At 35.3% G+C, this 25,733-nt stretch overlaps 1 protein-coding gene across 3 annotated transcripts in view; it reads left to right on the top strand.

Moving 5' to 3' along the window:
- Positions 1 to 25,733, top strand: part of TBC1D32 (TBC1 domain family member 32) — a 270,320-nt gene that overhangs the window by 74,461 nt on the left and 170,126 nt on the right. For all 3 annotated transcript variants that reach the window (XM_063620893.1, XM_055262795.2, XM_063620888.1), the window contains 5 exons: positions 2,883 to 3,084; positions 3,785 to 3,867; positions 18,280 to 18,418; positions 19,076 to 19,163; positions 21,423 to 21,541. In XM_063620893.1, coding sequence (XP_063476963.1) covers positions 2,883 to 3,084; positions 3,785 to 3,867; positions 18,280 to 18,418; positions 19,076 to 19,163; positions 21,423 to 21,541 — 631 coding nt within the window. The remainder of the gene's footprint in view (positions 1 to 2,882; positions 3,085 to 3,784; positions 3,868 to 18,279; positions 18,419 to 19,075; positions 19,164 to 21,422; positions 21,542 to 25,733) is intronic.

Raw genomic sequence — 25,733 nt, 5'->3', positions numbered from 1 at the left:
ATATTAATGGAAGACTGGAATCATCTCAAAAGTTCACTAACGAGAGGCTAGTTGATTGGATTATATTTACACAGTGGAGCACTGAGCTGTCCATAAAAGGAAATCTTTTTGTGTATTTCTGTGGAGTTATTTTCAGGCTATGTTGTTAAGTGAATAAAGGAAAACAGAAGAATGTTAATAGAATGCTACCTTTTGTATGGTACAAAGAAATATGAATGATCATATGTGTTTATATTTTTAGAAGAGAATGATGAATGGACAAAGTGAAAACTAACGAAAATGGTTACTTTTAGGAGGGGGAGAGAAAAATGTGGAGAAACAGATATGGAAACAAGATATTTAGGATTATACCTTGATTATACCTAGATTTGACTTTGGAATTTGCTCTTTACATATTAAATGTAAAAAAAAAAAAAAAAAAAAGCCGGGCACGGTGGCTCACGCCTGTAATCCCAGCACTTTGAGGAGGCCGAGGCAGGTGGATCACGAGGTCAGGAGATCGAGACCATTCTGGCTAACATGGTGAAACCTCGTCGCTACTAAAAATACAAACAAATTAGCCGAGTGTGGTGGCAGGCGCCTGTAGTCCCAGCTACTGGGGAGGCTGAGGCAGGAGAATGCTGCGAACCAGGGAGGTGGAACTTGCAGTGAGCCAAGATGGTGCCACTGCACTCCAGCCTGGGCGACAGAGCGAGACTCTGTCTCAAAAGAAAAAGAATGAAGCCACAATATTTGAAAGCTGCAAACAAAGGGATTAGTAAATTTAAATATCAGTCAAGTTAGTGACATATTCATGCAGAGAAAAGAATTACTTTGAATAATCTAATTTTGTTTGAAAATTTCCAGTGGGATATATTCTAAGGTTAAAAAAAGTCCTCAAAGTAATCTTAAACTGCATTTAGTATTTGTTTAGAAGTAATATTGCTGTTGCTGTTTTGAAATTGTTATACATAATTATAACATAGAGCAAATAAGTAATTATAGTAATGTCATAAGGAACTAAGATTTTCAATATAAGAGAAAAAGATAAAAGTATAAAGTAGTTAAATAAGAAACCTGAATCTTCAATTCATAATAGAAATAAAATTATGAACTTATTTTTTCTCTTAAGTTATATTTTTCCCAGCACTATCACTGGAATAGTAGCAACTGCTTCACTGTGAGCTGTTATCTGTATTGTCTAAGTATCTTTTTGTTCTAAAAAGAGACAGGAGTGGCTGATTCTGGGTCTGGGCCAGGAAGTGTGGAGGATGATCCTGGGATATCTTACCATTTTAGAAGCTATCTAAGACCAATGGGATAGTGTCAAAAGTACCCCGGAGCCAACCAGAAGGGGCCTCCTACTGGCTTAAGATGGATAATTTGAGAATCAGAAAAATAATGACTGCAATGGATTGACATATATAAAGTATATAAAAAATACATGGGTTTGAAAAGGCACTGAAATAGAAAACAAACAAAAAATAAACTTTATCAATTACCTGCTGAGTCGCTAGGACACCAACTTATTAGTATGCAAATTGATAAAAAGAAAATTTAAGCATTTTTTCCAGCCTTTTCTGTACAAACTGTATTTTAGTGTGACTAAAACATTACTGAGGAAAAGTTCTTTGCAGAAGAATTCTATCTAATAAATGCAAAATAAATGATATAATTAGAAAAATCATAGTTTGGTAATCCTTAATGAAATAGTAGATGTAGGAAATGATCATTAATGGATGCTCAAATCATTAGGTGAAAGGTTGATGGGGAGGGTTATAGACTGGAGAGGTCAGGGTGATACCATCTGACCAATGATCTTTAGCACCACTAAAATTGGGACATCCAGATAGTGCTTCATGCAATAGGAGATAGACAGCGACAACCAACTATGAAGTTATTTTACCAAGGAAAAAAAAGGAAAGGAAACAAAAGAAATTAAACTTTAAATAATTCTCTAGATCTAATGATCACTTTGTAGGATATATGGAGAACTAGAGAAAAAAGTTAAATGACACCATGGTAAAGTAGTTACCCAAATAAACATGACTGTTTTTCCAACAAATCAGTGCCATAGGGAAAAATATTAGGACCTGTAACTACAACAGTCTAATGTCTAATGCACACCATTGAACTTGTGTAAATTCTGAGCATTTATTAAGTACTTATCTATTATTACTTTTAAAAGTGTCTCAGCTGGCTGGGCATGGTGGCTTACACCTGTAATCCCAGCACTTTGGGAGGCTGAGGTGGGTGTATCACCTGAGGTCAGGAGTTCGAGACCAGTCTGGCCAATATGGGGAAATCTCGTCTCTACTAAAAAAGTACAAAAATTAGCCAGGCATGGTAGCATGTGCCTGTAATCCCAGCTACTCAGGAGGCTGAGGCAGGAGAATCGCTTGAACCCGGCAGGCGGAGTGAGCCAGGACCGCGTCATTGCACTCCAGTCCGGTTGACAGAGGACACTCCATCTCAAAAAAAAAAGAAAAAAAAAGTTTCTCAGCCTTTGATGTAGGGGAACTAAGTCCTGTTAATGGGATGGGGAATGTGTCAATAAGTGCTAGGAATGGAGCATTTAGGATTATGTTTTCACTGTAGAATTGACAGTACTTATCTACATGGCCGTGGTCTCAATGAGTCTATAATCTTTTAATTGTAAAGTTTTTCTGCTTTTTCCCTCTCTCTATATTTTTTCCTTCCATCCCACCGAAACTGTTCTTATTACTAGACATCTGCGCATGGGTGGGAACATGAATATTGACATGTCTGAGAAAAGTTAGAGGAGGACTAAAAGGGAGTCAAGCAAATGAAGAGTTTTTGTGACAAGACTAGCCTTTTTGGTAGAGCTTTTTGAAGTCAAGATTAATATAACTTTGGAATCACTTTCAGGTATCATCTTTTAGTCCTACAGGTGCTCATATAATTGCCCAGTTTTTGAAAAAACTTCTCGATGAAGATATTTCTGTATTTTCTGGATCAGAAATGTTGCCTGTGGTTAAAGGAGCTTTTATTTCTGTGTGTCGTCACATATATAGTACATGTGAAGGCTTGCAGGTGTTAATCACTTACAATTTGCATGAATCTATAGCAAAGGCGTGGAAAAAGGTAAGTATTTTCAAGCTTTGGTTTTCCTCCCTGCAAATCTTTATTTCAAATATAAGCACCATTGTAGTGTTGTACTTTGGATGAAATATTTAACTGGGGCAAATATGACTTCTTTAGCATCACAGTACTCTAGGGGACATAATGTATCTTAATTTGGCACAGGATGACTGCAGTATCTCCTTTCCCAGTGGGACAAAGTTCTAAGACTTAAATGGGTGCTACAGATTTTTATCTTCTCGTAGATGAGGCTTTAGGTTAATTTTCCTTACATAGACTAACACTCTTTGGGAGTTATTTTAAAGTAATTTTTAGAGACAGCTGGGTTTTTATTGTGGATACTAGAGATCGTAATGTTGCAATAGCCATGTATATGTATATCAGTGGACAACTAAGTCTTTTCCCCCCATTTAATATGGTTTATTTGTAAAATATGTTATATGATATTTCATTAACAACCAAATAATTTAAAATTTCAAGATAATTTTGATTTTAATAACATTAAGGATAAAACAAAAATGCAACATAAGAAATCTTATGGGCAGTGCTATCAGTAAGAAATATAATTATAAAATATAATTATAAATATAATTATAAAAATATAATTATAATTATAAAATATAATTATAAATATAATTATAAAAATATAAATATATGGGTAGTGCTATCAGTAAGAAATATAAATTATTCTACTATTTTTTAGACAAGTTTGCTATCAGAAAGAATTCCTACTCCAGTAGAGGGTTCTGATTCTGTTTCTTCAGTAAGCCAGGAATCCCAAAACATGTAAGTACAATTGATGAAAGTCATCCATTTATTATATTTGCTGAAATAAATTTAAAATTATTAAAATGTAATAGAATACTATGGCAAAAATGTTTTACAGGATGGTAAATGTTTATATACAGGATCAAGGAAAATTAGTTTGGAAAAACTTTAGAGATCATGTAATACTCATAACCTTTTTAAAATCTAACAATATTTATTATACTTGTTTCATTCTGTTTTTACATCTTAGATTAGGAAATGTGACATATTATCGTGTTTCCAGAAAATTTGGAGAATTACCGAATACTAAAGTTGGAAAGTTAACTGGAGAGTTTAGTAGAAATAATATGTTCTCAAATGCCAATGAAGTCTATTTATATTTAAAATATGATTTTTCTAAATGTGGTGGGAGTACATTTCAATTAGGTTTTGGCTTTGGAAAATTATTTAAATCAATATTTATATCAAATTTTAATTTAGATGTCTCCATGTTTCTTTACAGATATCAGTAGGATATAGAGTCAGATTAATGGGGAAAATAGATTTTTTGAACTAAACTTGGGCAACATGTTTTTCTAGGTTCTGTTCTTATTTTATAATCGAGTATTGGCATAGTCTAAAAGGATAATAATTAGGGAGAACTTGAAGGGCTATTCTTTGTTAAAGAGATGTTGAAGTGGAATTTGAATTTTTTTAAGGTAGGTATAGTTTAACTTACAAAACAATCAAACAAAAAGCCTTCTGCATTTCCTTAACAGTGTAATGGTTCAACAAATAGTTAATTCCCTAAACATTTGCTATAATTTATTTTCTAATATAGTTGTCACACAATTAGCTGCTTTGTTTTTTGCATTAAAGGGTGAGAAAAATACATTTCTTTTTTTTATTTTTTATTTTTTTATTTTTTTATTATTATACTTTAGGTTTTAGGGTACATGTGCACAGTGTGCAGGTTTGTTACATACGTATCCATGTGCCATGTTGTTTTGCTGCACCCATTAACTCGTCATTTAGCATTAGGTATATCTCCTAATGCTGTCCCTCCCCGCTCCCCCCACCCCACAACAGTCCCTGGAGTGTGATGTTCCCCTTCCTGTGTCCATGAGTTCTCATTGTTCAATTCCCACCTATGAGTGAGAACATGTGGTGTTTGGTTTTTTGTCCTTGCGATAGTTTACTGAGAATGATGTTTTCCAGTTTCATCCATGTCCCTGCAAAGGACATGAACTCATCATTTTTTATGGCTGCATAGTATTCCATGGTATATATGTGCCACATTTTCTTAATCCAGTCTATCGTTGTTGGACATTTGGGTTGGTTCCAGGTCTTTGCTATTGTGAATAGTGCCGCAATAAACATACGTGTGCATGTGTCTTTATAGCAGCATGATGTATAGTCCTTTGGGTATATACCCAGTAATGGGATGGCCGGGTCAAATGTTATTTCTAGTTCTAGATCCCTGAGGAATCGCCACACTGACTTCCACAATGGTTGAACCAGTTTACAGTCCCACCAACAGTGTAAAAGTGTTCCTATTTCTCCACATCCTCTCCAGCACCTGACTTCAAACTATACTACAAGGCTACAGTAACCAAAACAGCATGGTACTGGTACCACAACAGACACATAGATCAATGGAACAAAACAGAGCCCTCAGAAATGATGCCACATATCTACAACTATCTGATCTTTGACAAACCTGACAAAAACAAGAAATGGGGAAGGGATTCCCTATTTAATAAATGGTGCTGGGAAAACTGGCTAGCCATATGTAGAAAGCTGAAACTGGATCCCTTCCTTACACCTTATACAAAAATTAATTCAAGATGGATTAAAGACTTAAATGTTAGACATAAAACCATTAAAATCCTACAAGAAAATCTAGGCAATACCATTCAGGACATAGGCGTGGGCAAGGACTTCATGTCTAAAACACCAAAAGCAATGGCAACAAAAGCCAAAATTGACAAATGGGATCTCATTAAACTAAAGAGCTTCTGCACAGCAAAAGAAACTACCATCAGAGTGAACAGGCAACCTACAGAATGGGAGAAAATTTTTGCAACCTACTCATCTGACAAAGGGCTAATATCCAGAATCTACAATGAACTCAAACAAATTTACAAGAAAAAAACAAACAACCCCATCAAAAAGTGGGTGAAGGACATGAACAGACACTTCTGAAAAGAAGACATTTATGCAGCCGAAAAACACATGAAAAAATGCTCATCATCACTGGCCATCAGAGAAATGCAAATCAAAACCACAGTGAGATACCATCTCACACTAGTTAGAATGGCCATCATTAAAAAGCCAGGAAACAACAGGTGCTGGAGAGGATGTGGAGAAAAATACATTTCTATAGTTTATTTTTCAGGTAATTTTTAGATCTCATTTTTTAATAATTTTTATTTTTAATTTCAGTAGTTATTTCAATTTTTATTTCAATAGTTTTTGGGGTACAGGTGCTTTTGGTTACATGGATGCATTCTTCAGTGGTGATCTGAGCTTTTTGTGCATCCATCACTCAAGCAGTGTACACTGTACCCAATATGTAATTTTTTTTATCCCTTACCCCCCTTCCAAATTTTCCTCCTGTACCCGCAGAGTCCATTATATCATGCTTATGCCTTTGCATCCTCAGAGCTTAGCTCCCTCTTATAAGTGAGAACATATGACATTTGGATTTTTATTTCTGGGTTACTTAACTTAGAAAAATCGGCCTCCAGCTCCATCCAACTTGGTGCAAAAGACATTATTTCCTTTTTTTTTATGACTGAGTAGTATTCCATGGCGTATATGTACCACATTTTCTTTATTCACTTATTGGTTGATGGGCACTTAGATTGGTTTCATATCTTTGCAATTGTGAATTGTGCTCCTATAAACATGCTTGTGCCTATGTCTTTTTCATATAATTTCTTCTTTTCCTTTGGGTGAGATACCCAGTAGTGGGATTGCTGGATCAAATTGTAGTTCTACTTTTAGTTCTTTAAGGAATCTCCATACTGTTTTCAATAGTGGTTGTACTAGTTTACATTCCCACCAGCAGTGTAAAAGTGTCCCACCACATCCATACCAACATCTCTTGTTTTTTTGAGGTTTTTTTTTTTTTTTTTTTGAGATGGAATCTCACTCTGTCGCCTAGGCTGGAGTGCAGTGGCGTGATCTCGGCTCACTGAAAGCTCCACCTCCCGGATTCATGCCATTCTCCTGCCTCAGCCTCCTGAGCAGCTGGGACTACAGGCGTGCACCACCACGCCCGGCTAATTTTTTTGTATTTTTAGTAGAGACGGGGTTTCACCATGTTAGCCAGGATGGTCTTGATCTCCTGACCTCGTGATCCACCTGCCTCGGCCTCCCAAAGTGCGGGGATTACAGGCGTGAGGCACTGTGCTGGCCTTGACTTTTTAATTATGGCCTTTTTTTCTTGCAGGAATAAGTGGTTTTAATTTGCATTTCCCTGATGATTAGTGATATTGAACATTTTTTTTCAAATGCTCGTTGACTGTTTGTATGTTTTGAGAATTGTTTCTGCATGTCCTTTGCCCACTTTTTAATGAGATTATTTGTTTTTTGTTTTCTTGCTGATTTCTTTGACTTCTTTGTAGATTCTGGAAATTAGTCCTTTGTTAGACATTGCATAGTTTGTGAATATTTTCTCCCACTTTGGGTTGTGGTTACTCTGCTTATTTCTTTTGCTGTGCAGAAGCTTTTTAGTTTAATTATGTCCCATTTATTTATTTTTGTTTTTGTTGCAATTGCTTTTGGGGTCTTAGTCATGAATTCTTTGCCTAAGCTAATGCCCAGAAGAGTTTTTCCAATGTTATCTTCTAGAATTTTTGTGATTTCATGTCTTAAATTAAGGCTTTGATTCACCATCAGTTGATTTTTATATAAGGTGAGAGATGAGGATCTGGTTCTTTCTTCTACGTGTGGCTTGCCAGTTTTCCCAGCACCATTTATTAAATAATGTCCTTTCCCCAATTAATTTTTTTTTTATGCTTTGTTGAAGATCAGTTGGCTGTAAGTATTTGGCTTTATTTCTGGGTTCTCTATTCTGTCCCATTGGTCTACATGTCTATTTTTATTTTTTTATTTATTATACATTAAGTTCTGGGATACATGTGCAGAATATGCAGATTTGTTACATAGGTATACATGTGCCATGGTGGTTTGCTGCACCCATCAACCCATCATCTAGGTTGTAATTCCTGCATACATTGAGTATTTGTCCTAATGCTCTCCCTCCCCTGGCTCTCCACCCACTGAGAGGCCCTGGTGTGTGATATTCTCCTCCCTGTGTCCATGTGTTCTCATCGTTTGACTCCTACTTATGAGTGAGAACATGCAGTGTTTGGTTTTCTGTTCCTGTGTTAGTTTGCTGAGAATGATGGTTTCCAGCTTCATCCATCTCCCTGCAAAGGACATGAACTCATTTGTTTTATGGCTGTGCTCCATGGTGTATATGTGCCACATTTTCTTTATCCAGTCTATTGTTGATGGGCATTTGCATTGGTTCCAAGTCTTAGCTATTGTGAACAGTGCTGCAATAAACATATGTGTGCATGTGTCTTTATAGTAGAATGATTCATAATCCTTTGGGTATATACCCAGTAATGCGACTGAGGGGTCAAATGGTATTTCTGGTTCTAGATTCTTGAGGAATCGTCACACTGTCTTCTACAATGGTTGAACTAATTTACACTCCTGCCAACAGTGTAAAATCATCCCTATTTCTCCACATCGTCTCTAGCACCTGTTTTTTCCTGACTTTTTAATGATTGTCATTCTAACTGGCGTAAGATGGTATCTCACTGTGGTTTTGATTTGCATTTCTCTAATGACCAGTGATGATGAACTTTTTTTCATATGTTTCTTGGCTGCATAAATATGTTTCATATGTTTGTTGGCTGTCTTCTTTTGAGAAGTGTCTGTTCATATCCTTTGCCCACTTTTTGATGGGGTTGTTTTTTCTTGTAAATTTCCTTAAGTTGCTTATAGATTCTGGATATTAGACCTTTGTCAGATGGATAGATTGCAAAAATTTTCTCCCATTCTGTAGGCTGCCTGTTCACTCTGATGATAGTTTCTTTTGCTTTGCAGAAACTCTGTAGCTTAATTAGATCCCATTTGTCAATTTTGGCTTTTGTTGCAATTGCTTTTGGTGTTTTAGTCATGAAGTTTTTGCCCATGCCTATGTCCTGAAGGTATTGCCTAGGTTTTCTTCTATGGTTTTTATGGTTTTAGGTTTTATGTTTAAGTCTTTAATCCATCTTGAGTTAATTTTTGTTTAAGGTATAAGGGAGGGGTCCAGTTTCAGTTTTCTGCACATTGCTACCAGTTTTCCCAGCACCATTTATTAAGTAGGGAATCCTTTCCCCATTGCTTGTTTTTGTCAGGTTTGTTGAAGATCACATGGTTATGGATATGTGGTGTTATTTCTGAGGCCTCTGTTCTGTTCCATTGATCTATATATCTCTTTTGGTTACTGTAGCCTTGTAGTATAGCTTGAAGTCAGGTAGCATGATGCCTCCAGCTTTGTTCTTTTTGCTTGGGATTGTCTTGGCTAAGTGGGCTCTTTTTTGGTTCCATATGAAATTTAAAGTAATTTTTTCTAATTCTGTGAGGAAAGTCAATGGTAGCTTGATGGGAATAGCATTGAATCAAATAACTTTGGGCAGTATGGCCATTTTCACAATATTGATTCTTCCTGTTCATGAGCATGAAATGTTTTTCCGTTTGTTTGTCTTCTCTCTTGTTTCCTTGAGTAGTAGTTTGTAGTTCTCCCTGAAGAGGTCCTTCATGTCCCTTGTAAGTTGTATTCCTAGGTATTTTATTTTCCTCATAGCAGTTATGAATGGGAGTTCACTCATGATTTGACTCTCTATTATTGGTGTATAGGAATGCCTGTGATTTTTGCACATTGATTTTGTATCCTGAGACTTTACTGAAGTTGCTTATCAGCTTAAAGAGTTTTTGGGCTGAGGTGATGGGGTTTTCTAAATATATAATGATGTCATCTGCAGAGACAATTTGACTTCCTCTCTTTCTATTTGAATACCTTTTATTTCTTTCTGTTGCCTGATTGCTTTGGCCAGAACTTCCAATACTATGTTCAGTAGGAGTGGTGAGAGAGACCACCCTTGTCTTGTGCCAGTTTTCAAAGGGAATGCTTCCAGTTTTTGCCCATTCAGTATGATATTGGCTGTAAGTTTGTCGTAAATAGCTCTTATTATTTTGAGATATGTTCCATCAATACCTAGTTTATTAAGAGTTTTTAGCATAAAGCGGTGTTGAATTTTATCGAAGGCCTTTTCTGCATCTATTGAGATAATCGTGATTTTTGTCATTGGTTCTGTTTATTTGATGGATTATTTTTATTTATTTGCATATGTTGAACCACTCTTGCATCCCAGGGATGAAGCCGACTTGATCATGGTGGATAAGCTTTTTGATATGCTGCTGGATTTGGTTTGTCAGTATTTTATTGAGGATTTTCACATCCATGTTCATCAGAGATATTGGCCTGAAATTTTCATTTTTTATTGTGTCTCTGCCAGGTTTTGGTATCAGGATGATGCTGGCCTCATGAAATGAGTTAGGGAGGAGTCCCTCTATTTCTATTGTTTGGAATATTGCAGAAGGAATGGTACCAGCTTCTCTTTGTATCGCTGGGAGAATTCGTACTTGCCTATTTTTATACCAGTACCATGCAGTTTTGGTAACTATAGCCTTGTATAATAATTTGAAGGTGGGTAATGAGATGTCTTCAGATTTGTTCTTTTTGCTTAGTTTTGCTTTGGCTATGTGGGCTCTTTATTGGCTCCATATGAATTTTGAGATTGTTTTTTCTAGTTTTGTGAAGAATGATGGTGGTATTTTGATGGGAATTGCATTGAATCTGTAGATTGCTTTGGGCAGTATGGTCATTTTCATAATATTGATTCTACCCATCTATGAGCATGGGATGTGTTTTCATTTGTTTGTGTCATCTGTGATATCTTTCAGCAGTGTTTTGTAGTTTTTTTTTGTAGAGATCTTTACTTCCTTGGTTAAGTATATTCCTAATGTTTGTTTTGTTTTGTTTTTGTTTTTTAGCTGTTGTAAAAGGGATTGAGTTTTTAATTTGATTCCCAGCTTGGTTGTTGCTGATGTACAGCAGTGCTACTGATTTGTGTACATTGATTTTGTATCCTGAATCTTGAGTGAATTTATTTATCAGATCTAGAAGCTTTTTGGATGAGTCTTTAGAGTTTTTGAGGTATATGATCATATAATCAGCAGAAAGTGACAGTTTGACTTCCTCTTTTCTAGTTTGGATGCCCTTTATTTCTTTTTCTTGTGTGGTTGCTCTGGCTAGAACTTCTAGTGCTATGTCAAATAGAAGTGGTGAAAGTGGGTATCCTTGTCTTTTTTCATCTCTCAGGGGGAATGCTTTCAACATCTTCCAATTCTCCATGATGTTGGCTATGGGTTTGTTCTGTATGGCTTTTGTTACTTTGAGGTAAGTCCCATCTGTGCCTATTTTGTTAAGGGTTTTAATCTAAAGGGGTGCTAGATTTTAACACATGCTTTTTTTTTGTTTTTATTGAGATAATAATAGGGGTTTTGTTTTTAATTCCATTTATGTGATATATCATATTTACTGACTTGTGTGTATGTTAAACCATCCCTACATCGTGATCATGATGTATTACCTATTTGATATGTTGTTAGATTTGATTAGCAAGTATTATTTTGAGGATTTTTTTGCATCTGTGTTTATCAGAGATACTGGTCTGTAGTTTTCTTTTTATGTTATGTCCTTTTGTGTTTTGGTATTAGGGTGATACTGGCTTCAAAGATAGATTTAGGAAGGATTCTCTCTTTATCTTTTGGAATAGTTTCATTAGGATTGGTACTGTTTCTCTTTGAATGTCTGATAGAATTCAGCTATGAATTTATCTAGTCCTGGACTTTTTTCTGTTGGCAATTTTTTTTATTGCTGATTAAATCTTGTTGCTTGTTATTGGTCTGTTCAGGGTTTCTGTTTCTTCTTAATTTAATCTAGGATGGTTGTATATTTCCACAAATTTATTTATCTCCTCTAGATTTTCTAGTTTGTGCACATAAAGGTGTTCATAGTAGCCTTGAATGATCTTTTATATTTCTGTGATATTGGCTGTAATAACTCCAGTTTTATTTCTAATTGAGCTTATTTGTATCTGCTCTTTTCTTGGTTAATCTTGCTAATGGTTATCAATTTTATTTTTTCAGAAAACTAGCTTTTTCCGTCATTTATCTTTTGTATTTTTTTCTTTCAATTTCATTTAATTCTGTTCTGATCTTGGTTATATCTTTTCTTCTGCTGGGTTTGGGTTCAGTTTGTTCTTGTCTCTCTAATTCCTTGAGATGTGACATTAGATTGTCTATTTGTGCTCTTTCAGACCTTTTGATGTAGGCATTTAATGCTATGAACTTTCCTTTTAACACCGCTTTTGTTGTATCCCAGGTGTTTTGACAAGTTGTGTCACTATTATCATTCATTTCAAATGATTTTTTAATATCTATGTTGATTTTGTTAAACCATAAATCATTCGAGAAAAGATTGTTTGATTTCCATGTATTTGTATAGTTTTGAGAGTTCCTTTTGGAGTTGATTTCCAATTTTATTCCACTGCAGTCTGAGAGAGTACTTGGTATAATTTTGATTTTCTTAAGTTTGCTGAGACTTGTTTTGTGGCTTATCATATGGTCTATCTTGGAGAATGTACCATGTGCTGATGAATAGAATGTATATTCTGCAGTTGTTGGGTAGAATGTTTTGTAAATATCTGTTAAGTCCATTTGTTGTAGGGTATAGTTTAAGTCCATTTTTTCTTTGTTGACTTTCTGTCTTGATGACCTGTCTAGTGCTGTCAGTGGAGTATTAAAGTCTCCCAATATTACTGTGTTGTTGTCAATCTCATTTCTTAGGTCTAGTAGTAATGGTTTTATAAATGTGGGAGCTCCAGTGTTAGGTGCATATAAATTTAGGATTTTAATATTTTCCTGTTGTACTAATCCATTATTGTATAATGTCTTTCTTTGCCTTTTTTTTTTTTTTTTTTTGCTTTAAAGCCTGTTTTATCTGATATAAGAACAGCTACTCCTGCTTGATTTTGGTTTCTATTTGTGTGGAATATCTTTTTCCACCCCTTTACCTCAAGTTTATGTGAGTCATGTGTTAAGTGAGTCTCTTGAAGACAGCAGATATTTTACTGGTGGTTGTTTATCCATTCTCCTACTCTGTTTCTTTGAAGTGGAGCATTTAGTCCATTTACTTTCAACATTAATATTGAGATGTGAGGTACTTTTTAATTCATCATGTTAGTTTTTGCCTCGATACTTTCTTTTTCATTGTGTTATGTTTTATAAGCCCTGTGAGATTTTATTCCTTTGGAGGTTCTATTTTGGTGTATATCAAGATTTATTTCAAGATTTAGAACTCCTTTTAGCATGTCTTGTAGTGCTTGTTTGGTGGTAGCAAATTTGATTAGCATTTGTTTGTCTGAAAAATATTTTATCTGTCTTTCATTTGTGAAGCTTTGTTTTGCTGGATACAAAATTATTGGCTGACAATTATTTTGCTTAAGGGAGCTACAAATAAGACCCCAATTCCTTCTGGCTTGTAAGGTTTCTACTGATAAATCTACTGTTAGTCTGATAGGTTTTCTTTTATAGGTTACCTGATACTTTTGTCTCAGAGCTCATAAGATTCTGTCCTTCATCTTGACTTTAGGTAATCTTATGACTATGTGCCTTGGTGATGATCTTTTCCCAATGAATTTTTCAGGTGTTCTTTGAGCTTCTTTTCCTCAATTATTCCCTAAAAAGAGTTTTCCAAACTTTTAGACTTGTCTTCTGCCCCAGGAACACCAGTTATTCATAGGTTTGGCCATTTTACATAATCCCATATTTCTTGGAGAGTTTTTCTTTGTCTTTGTCTGATTGTGTTAATTTGAAAACCTTTTCTTTGAGCTCTCATATTCTTTCTTCTACTTGTTCTAGTCTGTTGTTGAAACTTTCCACTGTATTTTGTATGTCCCAGTGTGTCTTTCATTTCTAGAAATTGTGATTTTTTCTGTATTATATCTATTTCTCTGGAAAAGTTTTCCTTCATATACTGGATTGTTTTTTAAATTTCTTTAACTTGTTTTTTGCCTTTCTCTGTTATCTCCTTGAGTAGCTTAATAGTCAACCTCCAAATTATTTACCTGGCATTTCAGAGATTTCTTCTTGGTTTGGATCCATTGCTGGGGCCTGGTGTGACCTTTTGGGGGTGTTACAGAACCCTTTTATGTCAAATTACCAGAATTGCTTTTTTCATTTGGGTAGACTATTTCTTCAACTTGTTTCTGAATTTATTTTTGATTGGATTAAAAAATTTTTTTTCTCTTAAGAATCTGACTTTAATGTTTATTATTCATTTTAGTCTAATTTAATTCTTCATGCTTTTAGGTTGAAGAGTCAGTGTGATTTCCTTAGTTATAGAGAATCTTTGTGCACTGTCTTTCCCAGATGCTGGTTGTAGTAGTTATTTACTTGGTATGTGGGCAAGTTCACTGTCTCTGGTAGGATTGGAATGGCAGGGATCTCCTGAGGCTTATCTCCTTCTCCTGTGTTGTACACTTTATTTATTTATTTATTTAATTTTTCTCCAGTATTTTATTTACTGAGGATTTGGGCTTCAGGTCAATAGGAGAGGCACCCCTGGGTATGCACCAGTTGTAGCTAAGGCAGATGAGTAGATGTAATACCCAATAGTGGTCAGAGGTCCCAGCCATGATGGCGGTGGCTAGGGGAGCTCTCAATTAGATGTACTGAGGTTTTATTAGGGCAAAGGGTAGGAGCTACCTCAGCTTCCCTCCCAGGCCAGCAGGAAAGCTATCCACCTTACAGCCTCACCACTGTTCCAGTGTTCAGCTATTCAGACTAGACAGACACCTCTTTTCATCTGTGGGAATGTTGATGTTTCAAGTAGGGAGAAATTGTCACTCTCCCTCTTGTGCAGGCCTGAATCTGGGGATTGGGGGAGGGGAGTTTGCTCCTCCCATGGGGCTGAAGTCACCCTGAATTGTTCTAGGAAGGCTGTCTGTAGGTGCATCCATGCTCCATTCCCATGAAAGAAGGCTCAGCTGTGTCTGTAGTAATGTACCGGGGGGGACCAAGGACCCCTTCTCCAAGACCATTATCACAGAGGCTGTCTGCCTATTGGATAGAGAGGCAGACTTTCCTTACTGTGCCCAGCACTGCAATTATGTTTGTGATGTAAGAAATTTCCCACCAGCAGAAAGATCTGGGACTCAAGGCCTGCCATTCAGATTCTTTTAACCCATAGGGTGTTCCCTTGATGTGGTGCTCTCCTCCTTACTCTCAGGGACTTCCTGAGAGCTGGACTGCAGTGATTGTTATTGCTCTTCTGGGTCTAGCCACCCAGTAGGGCTGCCAGGCTCCAGGCTGGTGCTGGGAATATCTGCAAAGGATTCAGTGATGTGACCTGTCTTCAAGTCTCCCAGCAGTGGATACCAGCACCTGCTCTGGTAGACATAGACTCTCTGATTCCTTGGTTGTAGATAGGCTTAATGTGCTGGCTTTCTTGAAGGTGGGTTATAATTGTAGTGATTTGTCATGTGGACAGACTCAGGACTTCTGGCTAGCCAGGGTGTTGCAGGCAGTGGTGTTAGCTGAGGTCCCACAGACATTATTTCCTTCCTAGGCACAGTGTTACTCTGCAGTGAGGTGCTGTAATGGCCTGAGTTGGTTGGCCTCCAGCCAGGAAGTGGCACTTGCAAGAAGAGTACCAGCTGTGATAGTAGCTGTGAGTTTTAAGCTTGCTCTAAGTTGGCCAGGACAAGTGTTCTGATTTCTTAGGTGATGGACAAGGCCATAAAGCTCCCAAAAGTTTATGTCCTTTGTGTTAAGCTATATATTCTTTATAATGTATTGGACAATAACTTCTAGAAAGACCTCTCCCACAAGTTGGCTCCCAGTGGACCCTGCATAACCCATATCATCTAAATTTAGTATACTGTATTGCCATACCATATTTACCTACACTACATAATATGCTCATGTGTATCTTCAGAACTCAGCAGAGCACTTGGCCCAATAAGTAATTTAATAAGTGAGTAGAAAATAAGTGCATGAATAAAAATGAAAAAGTGACAAATCATAGTAGAGGATTTCAAACTAAAAACACAGCACAGCAGAGGCAGTTATACTCCCCTCTGGAACTTTACCTCAGTGGCCTGAAAATCGCCGCCACAGCAGGTCCCGCCTAAGGAGTCTGAGACCCTGCCCCCACTTGGTGGTATTTCTCCACCTGCCCTGGTAGCTTAACACAAAGGACATATGTGTACTCTTTCACATCATATAATGATACAACTTGAAACTTTTTTGCTTCTGTTTTCTTTGGGAGGAGTCACACAGACTTCTTTTATTGATTCATTTTCTTTAATGGGTAATGTCTCATTCCGATTTTCTATTTCTGCTTGAATGACTTTTGATTACATTTTCTAAAAAATAACAATACTTTTTTACTTGTATATTTATTTATTATATAAGTTTTTAAAAAATATTTGTGTGTGATTTAAAAGTAATTGTTCTCCTGTTGTAACTATTTCCCCTTTTTGGATTCTTAGTATTTTTTGGCCTTTTCTCCTCTTCTTGACCAATTTATTGCATTAGTTTATGCAGACTAGGTTTTGGTCTCGTTAATGCTCTCTTTTCTCCCTCTCTCACTCCCTCGTTTGCTTTTATATTAGAGGAAAGTAAGTGGAAGGGGATTGAGAATGGATGTTGAGAGAAGCAATCTATATTAACCGCAGCAATAAATACATTTTCATATGTGATACTTCCGTTATTAAGCTGTTCTAAATATTTTTGTAATTTTTGTTTTCATTTTACTCCTTAATTCATTGAATATTGGAAGTGTGTGTGTGTGTTTTTTTGGTTTTCAAACATAGTTGTTTTTACTATTTTATTTTGTTGACTTTTATATATATTCTTTTTAGAGAACATGGATTTCATGATATGTATGTTTTTAGGTTGGTTGAATTTACTTTGTGACCCATTACAGGGTCAGTTGAAAAAAAAATCTGTCTGCTTGAAAAGACAATATATTCTTCATTGGATGCTGATATTGTTTGTGTGTGTTTGTGTGTGTGTTTTGTTACTAAAACTTTTAATATCTCTACTAATATTTTGATATATAATCTCTCACTGTAGGGTAGATTTGTCATGATCCAAAAGTCATGATGTCTTGTCTTTTATTTAGGAAAGGAATCTCTTCTCATCAGATATTTTGTGAACATCCTATTGGACTTTTCATATGGCCACCTCTGGCCAGATGGTGGTTAGTGAAAAAGTGGTTGTAGATGGGGATTGGGTCAGCCAGTCAATATTATCAGTTACACATAGTTTCCCTTCCCCCAACCCCTTTTGCTTTCTACTGTTCTGAGTAGCAAATTTTGTATTTTTACCCAGCCTCCAAATTTCTCTATATTTTTTATTAGGTGAGTTTAGTTTTTTTACATTTTTGAGATATTCATATGTTTGGGGTTATTTTCTTATTTTGTGTTTTGTAATTATATTTTCTTTGCTTCTCTCCTCTATTTCTTTGTGTTAGATAGATAAAATTTTCATTATTCCTATTTTTTCCTTCTCTGCTGGTTTTGAATTTATAAGTTGTATTTCCGTTTTTTAAAAAGTGGTTATTCCTAAGATGTTAATGTATATATTTATATATATTTTCAAAGAAAGTAAAAAGTTATTAGGTATTTGTGTCATGTTTTCAAATGCAACATGGGTTTTAGCACACTTGGACTAAGCATTGATTCTCTAAACATCCATAATTCCCAGTCTTATAGTTATCTAGAATTTTGGTTTTATAAATATATGTGATCTTTCTCATAGAAGTGTTCTGAGAAAAAATATCTTTCCCCAAAAGTAAAATAAATTAACACCTATGAAAATCAAAAAGAGATAATATCTATCACGTGCTTTTGAAAGCAGAAGACAGATACTTTATAATGAAAAGAAAGTACAGAAATAATGGGGTGTTGAGGTTTGGAGAATTCATGCACAGCAGAATTTTAATAGGAAAATAGAATGAAGTTAGTGTGTGGATGAGAGAACCTAGGTGTAATAAAAATGCCGACATATGCAGTTAACATTTTTTTCATTCAGTGAAGAGAAATTATAGGTATAGAAAATGTAAGAATAAAAGAATTCACTACCAAAGAAACCATGTTTTAATTTAATTTTAAACCTTTATTGATTAATTTTCAAGCAATATGTACTGTGTAGCTTTAATTGTAAACAGGGTTAAGCTCAGCTAAGACATACTCTTTGTTTTCAGTTTTTAGTATCTTAAAGAAAGCTCTCCCTTTCTTTTGCCTATTTCAGTATGGCTTGGGAAGATAATTTGTTAGATGATTTACTACATTTTGCCGCCACCCCCAAAGGATTACTACTTCTTCAAAGAACAGGTGCTATCAATGAATGTGTGATGTTTATATTCAACCAATATGCAAAAAAATTACAGGTATGAATTACCATCTGCCATAGGCAAAGGGAGTTTTTGTGGTTTTAAAAGCCATTAAGATTACATCATTCTGTTTTCTGTGTATGAAGAAGTTATTAAGCCTCTATTAAAAGACCATATAGCATTGTAATAGTCAACTTGATTTTTTTTTTTAGGAAAACATTAGAGAGTTGATATTAGTGTCTGTGACTGTATTTACAGAATTGCAAACAACCAGATGGAATTGAAGAATGCAGTTAATTATCGTGTGTTTTATAATTATGATATCAAACATCTGGATGTAGTGAAACTGGGTGAATTTCCTAAGGAAATAAACCTATTGAGTCTAAATGTATATGTCAGTGAAGGTTTAGGCCTCACATTTTAAAGGAAACAAAAATATTTGTGGAGGCATTCTATTATTCTACTATTAAATAAATTTACAATGTAATTTAGTCTTTACTCAAACAGTCAAAGGTCAAAGGTCACTGAGTTGTAATCAGCTTTTTTTCTGTCATACTAAATATCCCTAGACTTTTGGGCTTTTTAAGATCTTAGGTATGATTTAAAAATATTTTTCAGAGTTTGTTTTTGTAGTTCTTACCATCTTGAAGGAATGTCTAGTTAGCATGCCATGTTTTCTTGCTTTTCATTGCTGTTCCTTATTTATGTTGTTAGGTCAGCAGGCATAAAAAATTTGGCTATGGAGTTTTGGTTACACGAGTGGCATCAACAGCAGCAGGTGGCATTGCACTAAAAAAGTCAGGTAAATGTTTTCATTAGAATTATAATTATTTTAAACATAAAATGAGCAAGCCAACTGAAAATTTAAGTGGCACAATCAAATATCAGGATATTTACTCTAAAATTCTTTTTACTAAGTTAGACCTTATGTAAAAGAAAGTTACAGGATTTTCTTTTTGTCCTTCTTCTTCCATGAAATTCCGATAGGGTTTTGTGTTTCTGTGATATATATACAACCTTGTTCTCTTGCCTCGGACCAGTGGCAAATAATGAACTCAGGAGAAACGTACTTAATGCTTTAAAAATCTTCCTTCATCTTATAAATCAGAAGAATATCATCTTCTCTCAGTACAGTCTCATCTGATAGGATTATCTAATGCTCATTGTCAGTGGCTTACATATGCTTCAAAATTTACGCTCCTTTACATAACATTTCCTAATTCCCTTTCTCCTGCTTTTCTTCTTGAAAGCATTTGTCTTACCACTTAGCTTTCACATTATCTTTGAAGTTGGCAGTAAGTATATATTCTTCCCTGTCCATTCGATTTGTAAGAAGTTAAAACATTGGAAACTTAGTATGTCTTTTGTGTGTGTGCGTGTGTGTGTGTGTGTGTGTGACAGAGTTTCACTTTTGTCGCCCAGGCTGGAGTGCAATGGCATAGTCTCGGCTCACTGCAACCTCCACCTCCTGGTTTCAAGCAATTCTCCTGCCTTAGCCTCCCGAGTAGCTGAGATTACAGGTGCCCACCACCATGCCTACCTAATTTTTGTATTTTTGGTAGAGATGGGGTTTTACCATGTTGGCCAGACTGGTCTTGAACTCTGACCTCAGGTGATTCGCCCACCTTGGCCTCCCAAAGTGCTGGGATTACAAGTGTGAACCACCGCACCCAGCCAATATGTCTTATATTAAGGTTATCTGAGCTCTGAACAATATATAATCCCTGATAGAGATGCTATGACAATATTTTTTCAAGGCTTAGAGTTGAATTAAAGAGAGAATCACTGCTGATTCTCTCTTTAAATACAAATATTTTTCCTATAGTATATTTTAAATTTATTTTTTGACTGAACTAATTTTGACTACTTGTATTATGAAACATGTTTCTTGGTAAAAAAAAAAAAATTTGTCCTAAACTGAACCACTAATTTTTTTTCTTCTACTTAGAATAAAATTCATGTAGTGCAGTATTCAGAGCACATTAACTGAAGTATTTGGAGACTAGATTTAATCTCAGATCTCACTCCTGGTAAAATCACTAAGCTTCTGAGCATCAGAGTCTCAAACTTTTCATGAGAGGGGTAAGTGTAGTTTTCAAAGGACAGAAGGAGGAAGACTACAGTTTCTTGAGCTTCTCTGATGTCTTAGGTACTGTATTAGGAACTTCACATGTATTGTCCTGTTGATACTTCATGGCAACCTTGGATTATGGCATCATTATTTCAATTTTCAAATGGGGGAACTAAGGCTCCAAGAAGTCACAGGATTTTTGCAAGGATGAACAGCTAATAAACTGGCATATTTAGAATTTAAACTCTAATATTCTCGATTTTAGAGCCCATATTTTTTTCTCTCATACCAGAAGACCCTTTCTGATCGAATATTATTGTTATGAACTTACTTATTTTATGATTCAGTGTTGTGTTTGACACTTTTCCACATGATTTTTCTACTTGATTTTTTAATAATTTGAGAATCGGGTTTTATATTCATTTTCATTTAGTTGTATACTATGACTTATAAGAATTTAAAGACTGGGTTGAAGCAAAAGTTGTATGAAATGCAGAATTGTTCTTAGTGTATGGAATTACAAAAAAAAATTAGTTATATTGGAATAAGGGAGCATACACTCTTTGGATGCCTACCCGGCCTCCTGTTACCTCTTTCTCTCCTCCCCTCACCTCTGAAAAACACAGACTGCCTTACTTTGCTGGCTGATTTGCAAAGCAAAGTATAAACCTTATTATGTTTCAGAAAACATGCTCAGAGAAGTTATTGGCCAAAATGAAGAAGCTGGGACTCAAAATTCAGCAGTCTTCCAGGGAAATTGTCTCTCAGAATTTAGTTATTACAGAGTTTTATGATAATGAAGCATCATAAAAGTATATTAACAATAGCAGATATAATTTCTACCAAGAAGAGATTATTTCTTATATAAGATTGCAAGTATGTATCTTCTGTCAGAGTAGACCAGATTCATCAGAGGGATCATCATCTCTTTCCTTCATAATCCAAAAAAATATTACGCTATAAATGACTTGAAATAATAATTCTTTTTAGGGTTTATTAACGAACTTATAACTGAATTATGGTCAAATCTGGAATATGGAAGAGATGATGTTAGGGTAACCCATCCCAGAACTACTCCAGTGGATCCTATTGACCGAAGCTGTCAAAAGGTAAGAAGTTATTTGACTAAAAATACACAGATTTGAAAAGTATTTCACAGAAATGAATTCATTCATACTTTATCCATATTCGGTTACAACCAGCAGACTTTTTAATATATTTATTTGTCCTCTTTTTAATTTTCAAACTATTATTTTTTATTTTCAAAATAAGTTTAGCAAATAATAGAAATCCCAGTGTTTCGTGGGAATAATATTTTGCAAGAATTATTTTCTTTTACTTTATGTTTATTAAAGTTTTTCTCCCTTAACGAAGAGTAATAATGTACCAGACATGTTACAAAAAAAAAAAAAACAACAAATCACTGGAACAAAGAAAAACCAACCAACCAGCCAATGAATATAAAAATCCAAGAAATGTTTTGCCCTATAGCTTGAATCTAATAGCAAATTGTCAGGAATATTTGAAGGAAGTACAGACAGAGAGAAGATGCTATCATTTAGAGTAAGGTCACAAAATTTTTAAAATCAGCCACCCAATGTTCTACCATAATTCAATGGCTTTTTACATTTAACATATTCTCCAAAGTTCACTAAAATGAAGTGACGGTTCCTAACTTTGATTGTATGGTAGCTTAGACAATTTTTATTCAAAAAATGTCATAAGATTGCTTAAAAAGCAAAACACTCCAATGTTTCAGAAGTTTCTCTTTCTGAACTAGTTCACTCTCATAGAAAACACAAATTCTGGAAAAAATAAGTTAAAAATCAAGTAGCTAAAAGCATTGGAATGACCAAAAACAGGCAGAAAATAGAGGGAAGTTAATGTATGGATGAATAGAGTGATATTTCTTGAGATTCTGGATTTAACAGGTTTTTGCTTAAGGTCAAAAATTTGTGCTCCACTGATAGAAATCCACAATCTAAAATGCCTGAAGAACCAGAATAGAAAGCTTAGGACTACACAGCAGGTGGAAAATTAAAGGGGGTCCCTGCAAAATAGACCCACAGAGGGGACACTCCAAACTCTGTGTATATACTTTGCCCAGAAATGTGACTAATCACTCAACTATGCCTGTGAGCTATAAAGAAATATCAGATGCTACCTATCATAGGTGTTAGAGAATTCAGTTTGAATCTGGCCAATTTAACTGATAAATTTTTTTTTAATGTACTCTTTGTCAGGGAGTATAATAGAATGCAGGATCTCTATGGTATATCTCACAATGTATGGGATACAATCCAAAATCACTAGACATATGAAGGAAAATGGAAATGTGATTCATTCTTGAGAAGAAGGCAATTAATACAGATTGATTGTGAAATGAAGAATTTAGAATTTTAAAGCAGTTATTATAAATAGAATATAAAGGAAAATATCCTTATAATGAATAAACAAATTAGAAATCACAGTAGAGAAATAAAACTATGTAAAAGAACCAGATAGCCATTCTAGAATTAAAAAAAACTTACATGAAATGAAAATTTCTACATGGCCTTCACAGATTTAAACATGCTAGAAGAAGTAGTGAACTTGAATCAGATCAATAGAAATTATACAGTCTGAAGAGCAGAGAATGAAATAAAAGAAAAACTTCAGTGATTTGTGAGACCATGTCAAAATGTTTAACATGTATGTAATTGGAATATCAGAAATACATTTGACTAAATAATAGTGGAAAATCTTCAAATTTATTGACAAGTAGAAATTTATAGATAAAAAACAGTAAATTTCAAAGAGAATTTATGTAGAGAATGAAAATAAAAAGGAAACTACACTAAGGCTCATCATAGACAAACTGCTAAAAACCAAAGATAAAGAGAAAATTTTGAAAGAAGCTTAAGAAAATCACACATTACATATAAGAGATTAGCAGAAAAATTTTTCATATCTCATTACAACAGTGGAAACCAGGAGGCAGCAGAGCATCTTAAATGTGCTAAATGGAAAAGTCAACAGAAGCAGTCAATTTAGAATTCTACATATAGTTAAAATATACTCCAATAATAAAAGTGAAAGACATTTAAAATAAACAAAGGCTAAGAAAATATTTGTCAGCAGACCTGCCTTTCAAATAATGATGAAGAAAATTCTTCATGTTGAAAGGCAGTGCTACCAGATGGATAGCTGGATTTTCAGGATGGAAACAGGGAATTGCAAATAGGTAAGTGAGTATAGAAGCCTATTATTTTTCCTTTTAACTTGTTTGAAATACATATGATTTTTTTTTAAAACAAAATTATGATACATAGTGGGGTTTATTTTGTACTTAGAAATAAAATCGTACATAGGATAGCTGTAGCATAAAGGACAGGCGAATTGTATAATGGTAAATCAATCTATATGGTTCAACTTCCTCACATTTTATATAAAATGGCACAATATTCCTAATCCCTTGGAAATATTTATAACAAGTGGAAGGTTACAGGGATTTTATTCAATTTGTTTGACTTTGTAATAGAAATGTCAGTATAAACTAAGGATTATTTTTTAAAAATATTTTGTATTCTGCTAATCTATATACAGAAAGACCTAGAAATGACAACTCATTGTAGTAAACAGCCCTAGAGTCCAGCTTCTAGTCTGTAAGACTTATTCCCTAAGGGATTCTTTTTTCATTTGTAATCTAATTTGGTCTTTTAAATTGTGGAAAACAGTTATGTAGTTTCAACGTATAACTAGATACCTTCAGAAACTTATGTCCATTCTAGTTCCCATCCTTCATCTTCCATCTCTAGCTTCCTCTGTGGCTGTGCTGTTAAACGTGGTAGACAATTGCCTTATGCAGCTATATAAACTTGTATTAATTAAAATTAAAAATTGAGTTCCTTAATTATATTAGTCATATCCTAAGTGCTGAATAGCACATATAGCTAGTGGTTACCATATTGTAAAATTCAGGTTATATAATATTTCTATCATTATGGAAAGTTCTATTGCACAGTACTTCCTTAGGAAAGCACTAAAAATTAGTGCAAAGAGGTATAGCTCATACATAAATTTTACAATTTAAACAAAAAAAAAAAACAAAAATAAAAACACAAACCAAACCCAGAATAAGGTGGGAAGGAAAGAATAAAAGAACAGGAAATAGATGGAAAAAAAAGAAAACAAATAGGAAAATAGTAACTCTAAATGCATCCATATCAATAATTGCACTAAATGCAAATGAACTAAATACTCTAATTAAAATACAGATTTTCAGCCTGTATAAAAAAGGAAGATACAACTATGTGCCATCTTTAAGAAATTAACTTTAGGATTAAGATGGTAGATAGGAGGTAGGACTAGCTTGCAGCTCCTGCTCAGACAGACAGAACATTGTGTGGAGACTTACGTCGTGAACTGTTGCTTCAAGAACTACCACAGGAACATACTAGGAAAGATGACAGAATCCACAGACCCTTTGAAGGAACTGGATCACTGCTGCAGGCTCACTGAGATGTGGAAAAACTGAGTTTGCTTGCTTTCTCAACAGAGAGGCTTGTGGTCTGGGTCAAGTTCTCAGCCCTGATCACCAGCTGCCTGGAAATAGACTTGGTGCTGTTGAGGGGCAAGATAGGAGTGAGACCAGCCTTTAGGACTGTCGGCTGCATGAGAGCATGGTGAGGCTGGTGACTGCCAGCTTTCCCCACTTGCCTGGCGATTTGTATGACTCAGGAGAGGCAGCCATAATCCCCCTGGAAATATAACTCCATTGGACTGGGAACCACTCACCCATCCCCCACAGCAGCCACAGCAAACCTTGCCCAAGGAGAGGCTGAGCTCAGACATGCCTCTCTCTGCCCCCTCCTAGTGGTCTTTTTTTATCCTTCCTGGTAGCCCAAGACAAAGGTCATAATCTCTTGGGAACTCTATGGCCCTGCCCACTGCCTGAGAATCCTGAATACTTAACCAGGTGTCCCTAGGGCAAGTTTGCATCCTCCCTATGGGATCACAGCTAATGCCCTCTTGAAAATGCCACCTGCTGGCTGGAGGCCAAGCAACACAAAACCAGTACACTGAACAAAAACACAACCAAGGAGCCTCACAGAGTTCACTCCTCTGCCACCTCCACCAGAGGAGGTACTGATATCCATAGCTGCAAGACCTGAAGACAGGTCACATCACAAGACCCTCTGCAGACACTCCCCATTACCAGCCCAGAGCCCAGAGCTAACTATCCTAAATATATGTGCACCCAATACAGGAGCACCCAGATTCATAAAGCAAGTCCTTAGAGACCTACAAAGGGACTTAGAC

This window comes from Symphalangus syndactylus, chromosome 2, assembly GCF_028878055.3.
Source record: "Symphalangus syndactylus isolate Jambi chromosome 2, NHGRI_mSymSyn1-v2.1_pri, whole genome shotgun sequence".
Lineage (NCBI taxonomy): Eukaryota > Metazoa > Chordata > Mammalia > Primates > Hylobatidae > Symphalangus > Symphalangus syndactylus.
The sequence above is the reverse complement of the archived record's forward strand: the minus strand, read 5'-3'. Positions and strand labels throughout refer to the sequence as shown.